The 10134-nt window shown below is 46.3% G+C and overlaps 1 protein-coding gene across 2 annotated transcripts; it reads right to left on the bottom strand.

The window, feature by feature from the left end:
- Positions 1 to 4469: 4469 nt before the first annotated feature.
- Positions 4470 to 10092, bottom strand: LOC125545791 (DEK domain-containing chromatin-associated protein 1). Of its 2 annotated transcripts, XM_048709827.2 has the most exons (11): positions 9747 to 10088; positions 9439 to 9472; positions 8430 to 8509; positions 8293 to 8352; positions 8105 to 8209; positions 7952 to 8029; positions 7681 to 7752; positions 5856 to 6315; positions 5315 to 5394; positions 5195 to 5225; positions 4470 to 5083 (listed from the first exon to the last, which is right to left on the bottom strand). In XM_048709827.2, exons 1-11 carry the CDS (start codon positions 10020 to 10022, stop codon positions 4902 to 4904), a joined length of 1458 nt encoding a protein of 485 aa, XP_048565784.2. In that variant the 5' UTR covers positions 10023 to 10088; the 3' UTR covers positions 4470 to 4901. The 2 variants fall into 2 exon arrangements, with proteins under 2 accessions (XP_048565784.2, XP_048565786.2); XM_048709829.2 differs by lacking the exons at positions 4470 to 5083; positions 5195 to 5225; positions 5315 to 5394 and adding an exon at positions 5443 to 5581 and having other exon boundaries at positions 9747 to 10092.
- Positions 10093 to 10134: the final 42 nt, after the last annotated feature.

Below are 10134 nucleotides of genomic sequence, written 5' to 3'. Positions count from 1 at the left end.
GAGCAACTGTAATGGGGCGACCTATTTTGTTTGCTTGCATCCGTCTGAATCGGCGCGGACAAAAATGACGGTCCAACGCGCTGACCCAAATCTAAATCACGTCCGCTTTGCGTCCGCGCCGACGTATTTGCGGCTCAAATTTACGTCCCAAATGCGTCGGCGCCCTCTCGGCATCCCCCTCGTCCTCACCTGGCGGTCGTCCAACTACCCGCTGCCCACGCGGTCAGCTTAATTTATAACCATGGGCCCACGTGTCAGCGACGGCGCAAGTTTTTTTTAAGCCGATCGTGCGGTGGGGCCGTCCTCATCCAAACTCGCGTCCACATCTAGCCAACTCTACTCCTCCCTCGCCAGCAAACCCTAGCCACCACCACCTCAGCGAGATGGGGCTCTTCTCCGGAGCCGACAGCAGCAAGGCCAAGGGCAAGGCCCCCGCCTTCCCTTTTCCATCAGAGCTCCTCCCGCCTCCGCCAGCACTGGCTCGCCGGCAGAGGCAGTGTGTGAACGTGCCAGTGCACCAGGCGGAGTGGCACTGGCAGCACCGCGTGCCTCTGCCGTACCCCGACGTCACCTTGCCGCACGACTGGCATCTGGATCCAGAGAGGATCCCAGTGCCGGCGGTGCCGCGGTCGGCTAGGGCGCACGCGGAGGAGGTGCGGCGCCGTCGAGCGCTGCTGACGCCGGAGCAGCGCCGCGACGACACATACGCCATCAACTCGTCGAACTGGAAGCGGTGGTTCGCCTTCGAGCACGAGGAGGCGAGGAGCCGCGGCGTGCGCGAGGTCGACCGCAACCTGCCGCCGCCCCTGCTCGTCGTCCGCGAGGAGGACCAGGCGGCCCTTGCGGCAGTCTACCGCGAGAGCGAAGAGGACGAGCGGAGCAGGGTGGAGGCGGCGGAGGAAGAGGCGGCCATGGCGCGGGCCATTGCCCTCTTCGCGGCCGACGACTGCGTGGTGCCGCCTGTGGCCCCGCCGTCCCCTCCCCGTCGCCGCATCAAGGCCTACCCGGAGCCGCAGCCGTCCCCGGTCGAGCGCTACTCCTGGACGGGAGTACTGCGCGAGTGGGTGTCCGCGCCACCGGTTTGGATGGGGGCGACGCCGGCGCAGGAGGCCGCCTACCTCGAGATGTGGCGCCAGCGATGGCTGGCCGAGGAGCGCCGTCGCGGCGAGTACGAGGAGATGGTCGAGCACGACCTCTAGGAGGAGGCGCACCAGGCCGCGGCTGCACAGGTCGCCGCACAGCCCCTCGCGCCGGAACAACCCCCCGCGCCGGAACACCTGCCCGCGGCCTACATCGCTGCCGTCTGGAACACGGCGTTCCCCTGGGCCGGTCCTGCGCCGACGCTCATCGACCTCACCGATTCCGAGAAGGACGACGACGCCTAGGGCTGCGCACCGCCTCGTAGTTTAGGTTGTTTTTTATTTTTCTTAAATATGCTAATGTGGACGCGTGGACTATCGCCGGCCTTCGTGACCGGCTGTAATGTTTAAGTAATGATATTTTTTAAATATGCATGCGTTCTATTTTTTTTTTCTAGCGCCGTCAAAATAGATCGGGCCAGCGTTGGACGCACGCGCCGACTCAAACGAGGAAGTGGACATCCTTGTCCGCCTGGCCGACCCAAACGGACAAAAATTCAGACAAAATTACCGTGCGTTTGGGTCGACCCGTTGGAGTTCTTTAATCTCCCTTTTTCCATCTGTAAATCGTAGCTCCGGCTCCGAACGAGCGATCGGGACAGGGATAAGACGAGATGGAAGGAAGCTAGTCCGATCAAACGGTGCGGAGAATCTTGACCGTGACCGGAGGGACGGCCGTCGTTCTCGCGACGGCACAATCGTTAGAATCGTTGAGAGACGTGTGCCCGATCCAGTCGGCGATCCACGGGCGTCGCGCGCACGGGTGGAACGCTGCCTGCGACCTTTGGCTCGGAGCGAGCTGCACCGCACAAGCTACTGTAGGTATTTCGCCCGCCCGGCTAGCGCAGTGTTCAAATTTCCAAGGTCAGCGCGTAGTATTTCAATCGCGGTCGACCGTCGATCTCGTCCGTCCGTCCGTCCGTCCCCGTCCTCGTCCGTCTCGGCCCGCATGCGGACGTGCTAGGTGACAGCGCATGCGTGCCGTTCTCGTCCGTCTCGATCGCGGATCGCGTGTCTCTTGTACTTACGTTAAACGGTCAGGGGTCGGTCGCGAACTCGCGAAGAGGCATCCAGCCTGGGTCCTGCGTTACGTACGTACGCGCCTCACGCGATCGATCCATCCATCGATCGTTCGTCGCCGCCTGATGCGCCACCGGTTCGGAGAGAAAATTCACTAGGACCGTCTTGGTACGAGACAAGAGGCAGGGCTCACGAGAGAGAGTCTTGTTCCAGCCGTGCGCGCGCGCTCGACCGTCAGATCGCCATCTGACGGCTCGCGGTGTCCTCCAGCCGCGTCGGTCCAGTGGACCACTGCGGGCACGCGATTTTCCGGCCCAGGCTGAGGCGGTCGAGACATAGAGCGCTGCTACACGGACGATAAATTTATGGTCGACGCCTGCACGATCCTACTTGGCAGCGTCAAGAGCTAGCATGCATGCAGGAAGCCATGTTGAGGAGGACGCATCGTTCGCGGATCGTGCAAACAGTGTCGTGTGTAAAGCAATTCCGCGAGACATATAACTTACATCCACCGTGTTCTAGATTTTGTTAACATTAAATTTGATTTGAGTATGGGGATGTGGAGGCAAGGAGAGTTTTGTTTTGACTTTGGTAATGGAAAAGTCTCGATTTGGTTTGGATTATTCCAAATTACTATATTTATGTTGGTTTTATTTGAACGCCATCGGTTGGGGAACCCTTAACTACCTATTATGTTTCCTCCATCGTCGACCTACTTGTTTTGTACCTCTGTTGTAACCATTGGCGAAGGTTGAGAAGAGAATGAGGGTACAAAGGAGTCACGATCCAACTTAGGAGACATATTGAGCGGAACCACATAATTGTTTCGATCAAACTTCTCATCTAGCTTTGTCATATTCTCTTATCTTCCAAATATGCAGAACCCATTTTACATTAGCATAAATCATAACATAAATACACACTCATGTTTACCTTCGCACATTTGAACCACATGTGCCACATATGAAGAAACCATAATATAGCAAATTCATGGCACATAAAAGGGGTGCGAACAACTGTGTTTATAAAATGTTACTCACAAGAACTATAATATTTTTCAGAAGATTGGCATATTTTTAAGATAGAGAATGAACAAATGTAAAAGCATGAGTATAACATAGAAGATGCAACTCAATCTTTTCTGTGGTTGGAAATATGGAGAGAAAAAACATCACCATTCAGTTCTTGTATTAAATGGGAAATATGGAAAGATAATAAAGAGTAGCGGTAAGAACATACTACAACACAATCTTCTCCAATGAAACAAACATCTATAATATCTCATTGAGATTGAAACGTATTCCACAATTTTTTAAACAAATAGGCATTTATATGTAGTATTATAGTCCCTTTGTTTAGGAACAGAACAAATATAATAACTGGCCAAGTAAAAGCTTTGTTTGTGGGAAAAACATATGGTACCTCACAAAATACAATCTTTCATGTTATTAGTTTGTTGGTGATTTTCTTTTGTACAATACACTGTTGTTTTTCTGGATGATTACAAAAATAATGATGATCATTATTCCTGAATATAGTCTCTGTGGTATGAATGGTACCTCATATAAGCATAGTATGTTACAAGTTTGAACTGAAGTACTAAAAAATCTACTCCCTCCATTCCAAATTACTCATCATGGTTTTAGTTCAATATAGAAAATGAAAGTACTCTAAAAGTTTAAGCTTTGCACATGATCCTACTAAACCAGTCTAGGCATGGTAAAGTCTACAGAGATGAGTCACTACCTTAATTGTGTAACAGTTAGAATAATAATCTTGGTGTTTTCATTTGAATAAAAGAGAAAGACAACATGTGCCCCTTATGAAATCAGCACATACTCATGATTCTGATCTGCTATAAGATTTATCCTTAAGTACATAATATTCTTGACTCTTTGTACCGTCTCATCCAGGAGCTGCTGAGTACTCCCTCTGTAAACTAATATAAGAGCATTTAGATCACTATTTTAGTAATCTAAACACTCTTATATTAGTTTACGGAAAAAGTACCAATCATCCTCGTGCCACGATTCCGAATATTTTCAGTTTTCTCTGGTGGTTCAGCTCACAGGCATACCCCTTGTCCTTTTTATTACTAGAATCTCCCAAGTTCATCTTCATGATTTTGTAATTTGAGCTATGCATTTGAGCTGAATGAATTTGGCACATTCCCCATTCAAACAAAAAAAAGCCAGACCCCTTGTTAACTTCAAAAATGCATACTATAGCCGCAGCAAAAACAATGCTACTCCCTCCATCCCAAAATACTCAACTTTGAAACAAAGTAGCTAGCTCATAATTCACAACACATCAACCAAAGACGCATTGCATTGTCAAATGGTGAGAAAGCCATGAAATGCAGACAGCAAGCAAGAAATCCACAAGAATACAACTGTTTTACACAGATAAAATGCAAGGAACAGAATACGGATAAGTATGCATGCTGCAAATTACAGTCAGGGCTAGCTACCTAAGAAAGGAACAGAGTCATATAACCAAACAGCTATTGTACATGACCGGCAACTAAGAGACTACAGGTCAATAACACCACGGGTCAAGCACAACAACCAGGTAGGCACGCAGGGCCATCACATCAAATGGCTAACAAACAGTCTAGCACCTGCCCAGACCACCACCAAAACGGCTGTTGTGGTGCCACCATTGTACAGGCCAGAGCAGCCCCAGCAACCAACAAGAACACTTGACAAATACAGGAGATCGCTCAGTCCGATCACGTCTGGCTTATTTCTCTTCCTCTTCATCAGGATCCTCCTTTGAATCTTCTTCCTTCTTGCCGTTCTCTTCTGCATCCTCTTCCTCATTTTCTTCCTCACCTTCATCATCAGACATGCTGTTGATCACTTCCTCTATGATGCGCTTCACCTCCGACTTCCTGTCCATGAGGTCCATGTCAAAGTGGTCTCCTGAGGTAACAGAAAATGCCAGTGCGTTCATTAGACCAGACAATTGCGCTCAACATAACTTCAATGAAATCTACTGCAATGAAACTTCATAGAATGACAACAGAAGGATACCTAATTTCCGGAGAATGTCAGCCAAAGTTGCCTGCATGAAGGTAGTAATGTAGCCAGGTCAGCATCATAGAAGACCAGAAATGCAACATGAACACAGCATAACAATTTGCATCTGCATACCGTATTGAAGTCCACTTCTTTCAATATGTTACTAACAACACCATGCAACTGTTTAGTGGTTGGGGCTACCTTGCCTTTTCCTGGACGAGATGGAAGCATTGGTTATAGCAGCATTCTAGGCAGCATCTCATAAGATGGAACTCAGAAAATGCAAATAAAGACATCAAACTGGAAGTAGCTCTCAGAAGAACTGTGAATGTGACTTCTAATAGTCCTACATGAACAAAGCTACTTCCAGTTTAGTGGTTGGGGCTACCTTGCCTTTTCCTGGACAAGATGGAAGCATTGGTTATAGCAGCATTCTAGGCAGCATCTCATAACTCAGAAAATGCAAATGAACACATCAAACTGGAAGTAGCTCTCAGAAGAACTGTGAATGTGACTTCTAATAGTCCTACGTGAACAAAGCTTAGTATGATCCACATCAGATCAGTATTTTCATTAGGCAAATAAACTTGCTGGTGATCCAAAATGCATAAAATTAAATGGTTGTAAGACAGTTGTATTCATGGATTTCCTGCATGGGTACAAGATCTCATACCTTTATTTTCACCAGATGCCTTGGCACCTCGCTTCTTGCGTGCCTTACTGTTGTTTTGGCTCTCTTTTCCAACATCCTTTTTCGGTTTTGCAACCTTCTTCTTGGCCTTGCCTACAGGTGTACTGCTTTCCTTTGTTGAATTCTTTGGTGTTTTCTTGGCAGCCTTTTTGCTCTCCAGCTCCACATCTGGCTTTGACACCCTTTTTACAGATTTAGGAGTCTTCTTTGCTGATGCATCCTTTTCCTTTGCCTTGGATCCAGCTTCCTTCTTTCCTTGTTTATCATCTGTTGACTTTTTCTTCACTGGTGTCGGTTCAGGCTCTTCATCATTCTTGGTCTCTTCTTTCACTTCGGAGTCCTCATCACTTTCTCCCATTGATGAGTCCCCAGCAGGACCAGCATCATCTTCATCATTCTCATTTTCAGCCTCAACTGCTTGTTTCCGACTCTTCCTCTTTTTCTGTTCATAAAACCACATCCACAATTTAAGTACTACACACAAACACTAATTACAAAGAACTGCTGCAGAAAGTCCTAAGTACTACTAAATGCTAATTACAAATAACTGTTTTGTGAAATTTAACATGATAAGCAATTGTCACTTAGAAGCAAAATATTAGTGGTTCTCTATGTCCAGAAAAAAAGTACCAGCAATTATGGAGTACAGAAAGAGAGCACAAAGAAAATACAATATAGGATTGAGCACCAAAGTCAGTGCGAATTTTTGGCCCCCAGGCTCCTTGGAGACCAGTATATTGAACAGAATAGAAAGATCTTCTAAAGTTTTTTTTAAATTAAATTTTCCCTTTGAAGACCTAGAAATGTGTACAGTCTATAAATTTTCATTAAATATGGTAATTTGTAAAAAGGGAAGCCCGGTGCATGTAGCTCCGGCTTGCGCAGAATCCAGGGAAGGGTTGAACCACTTTGGGTCTATTGTACACAGCCTTTCCCAGCCTCCCCTTCAAATATGGTAATATGTAAACTTAAAGAAAACAAATTTATGGCCCCAAAACTAAAAGAGCCCATTTTGACATATATACTTGTTTTTTGGGTACACCACATACAAACATATATTATTATAAAACTTCATACAGATGCAGTATATACTATGTGCAGCACTAATATACTTGTTTCTTTTCTGTATAAAATTTATATGAGCATAGTGGCAGTGAAAGTTTACTACACCACATACAGCCTTCTAGGAGGAACACTGAGAAAGATGAATGTCAATGTTTTGAATAATGCCAATATATGAGCATAGGTTTCCAGGTATAGCTTCTTAATTTGTGAGTGTTTGAAATTAAACATGTTCTTTATGGTTCTTCACAGATTACACTGTCAATTTCATTCTTTAAACAGTGTGTTGCAAGAGAGATAATTCTAAGAAGTCAGAAACATCCAATCACAAACAGTCATCATATAATCTAAGATTAAGAAAAGAAACAAGTGCAGTAAACTTTCACTGCCACTATGGTAGTGCTGCACATACAGACAGCTAGAGAGAGAGAGAGTAGACCAAAACAACTGGAGAAATTGGTCATTTCCAATGCCAGAGGGTTAAACTAAAAATAACCCTTAAGATGGGATTTTATCAATTGTCACAACCCTAGGGATACTTGGAATGTTTCCCCTCAACTGGTGGAAACATGTAAATCACATATCAACTTAGAACATATCATCAATTCTTTTTGAAAACAATCAACAATGGAAGCTAGCAAGTCAAATTTGCAGAAGAACACAGGTGAAAGCGTTCCATGACAGATAGGTTTTCTAGAAGAACAAGAGAGGTTAAAAGGAGCTGCCCTCAGCACAGCAAGTTTACCTTCTCTCCAGAAGCACCTTCAGCCGTTGCCTGGCTAGTTCCTTTAGACTTCCTCCGGCGTTTCTTCCCTTTCTGGAACGACAAAGATTAGGAATGTGAAATTCAGTTTGCAGTCTCATGCGGTAAAAAAATATGCTCCCTCCGTTCCAAAATAGATGACCCAACTTTATACTAACTTTGTATTAAAATTAGTACAAAGTTGAGTCATCTATTTTGGAACGGAGGGAGTAGATGTCAGAAGAACAAGATTTGCATTAATTAAAAATCATACCTTCACATCACTGATAACAACATCTCTGGTAATGCAAGGAGACTCCAGAAACTCCAGCAATTTGGCAGAAACTTCCTCCTGAATACAGCAAAATACAGTTAGTACAGAATTCACTGCTTAGATCATTACAAACATGTACAGAAGTAAATTAACCTTCTTTAATTGTTTGGCCTGAACATCAAGTATATCACAAAAATCTATCAACTTCTCCTTGTTCATCTTGTCAAGCTTTTCTTTTATCCTGTTCCTTTGCTTTTCCTAATCAAAATTACAAGGACATCCATTAAGACAAAAAACAAAAACAAATCATGTTCTACAGCAGTGTCATCACAAAAACTCACTGGATTGTCAGTCCAAACAAAACCAGAAAACTGGGCTAGGTTTCTTTTCAGGAAATGGGCCTGCAGAGAATCAAACAAAGAGTTAACAAAACAAACTTAGCAAGTTAAATTACAGCAAGCGAATGCAGATGCCTCACATTTGATCTTCTCCCAAACAATATAGTATGAAGACTCTGAAGATTGTCATCCACCTTTCTCTTGGAAAGTTTGAAGAAAACTAAGGAAACAAACTATTAGTCCAACCTGTGGAATATGAGGTAGCTATTCCCAGAATGATAAACTGTACGATGCAGTTACAAGTTGAAGAGTCCATAATGTCTTTATTCATCCAACACTAACTAAAACACGAGTAACAACTTCAATCATATACTGGACAACTGAGCAAGATGAAAATCAGAGCAATCAATATCAAAGGAAGCAAGTTATGAACATTGACAAGCAGTAGCATTAACGCAAAGTTCAGAAATAAAAACAAGCAGCAGCAGTAATCCAAAATTCAGAAACCTGCACTTACAAAACAGGATAGGTGGCTGTATGGAAATTACTCATAACAAATACTGCATGATTCTGCCTATACAGTCCTTTGAAATATGCCACTAAATTTAAGGGATGGGCAAAGTTGGTAATATACAACATTAGGCAAAGACAACTTAATAAACAGATCCACAAGTCATTTATAATGTCACGGCACGTAGACCTTGGACTAAGCAAAGAGAACTCTGCCGGTCGATGTGTGATAAAGCAAAGATAACTGAATAAACAGATCCACAAGTCATTTACAATGTCACAGGCACATAGACCTTGTGCTAAGCAAAGAGAAGTCTGGCAGTCCATGTGTGTTATCTATCGTTCTATCAGAAACGACCCCTGCGCTGAACAAAGACGAGATCTTTTGGATGACAGCCTAATCCATTCATTGTCATGTTATTTCATTCTACTACTTAGTTTATAAGCAAATTGATGTATGAATAACTCTGGAACACCAGATATATCCTGGAAAATCGAGACTTCAACCATAGCAACAAGTTAATCCCTGGCGCGGGCAAAGAGGGGATCACTGCCAATGATGCCACAGGCAAGCAGGGGCGTCTATCTGCTAGTAAAAGCAAGAATCGAGAGATGTTACAGGGGCAGCAGCAGGCTTACCGTTGGGGATCTCCTTGAGCTTCGTCCCAGAGCCCTGAAACACAGAAATCAACAAAAACGAATCAGCAAATGAAGAAATTAGCGAGCTTTCCAGCCACACGCTCGTACTCGTATATAAATGGGGAATACGGTAAACCAGACCGCTAGCCTAGGGCGTCCAACAAACAAATACTGCTATTTTTGGTGCGGTGCGGTGACGGCGAGGACCCGGGGGTGAAAAATAACAGCTCCGCGAGGGGAGGCACCACAGATCGGGAGGAGCGAGAACGCGCGCACGGAGGAGGGAGGGAGAGGGAGAGAGATTTGACCTGGAGAATGGCGGCGGACTTCTTGGCGGGGGTGGAGCGCGGGGTGAGCTCGGAGTAGCGCTCGACGGTCTTGCGCTCCCTGGAGGGCCTACCGGTGGCGGGGGTGGACGGCTCCCGCGGCAGCCGCTTCCTCCGGCCCCGCTTCTTCAGCGGCTGCGCCTCCGACTCCGACTCCGCCTCCTCCTCGTGCTCCTCCGCCTCGGCGTCGGCGTCCATGGGGTCGTCGGCGGGCGGATCGGCGGGGGCGGGGTCGGCGGGCTTGGCGGCGGGGGCCATGGGCGGCGGGGGCGCGACGGCGGCGAGCGCGGCTAGGGTTTTAGGGTGGGGAGTGGTGAGGGGGGGGGGGGTGGAAAAGGGGGGAATTTTAGGGAGGCGGAGCGGGCGGACG

The sequence above is a fragment of the Triticum urartu genome, chromosome 3A (assembly GCF_056163025.1).
Source record: "Triticum urartu cultivar PI428250 chromosome 3A, HENAU_Tu73, whole genome shotgun sequence".
Taxonomy (NCBI): domain Eukaryota; kingdom Viridiplantae; phylum Streptophyta; class Magnoliopsida; order Poales; family Poaceae; genus Triticum; species Triticum urartu.
This window is presented reverse-complemented; position numbering and strand designations above follow the sequence as displayed.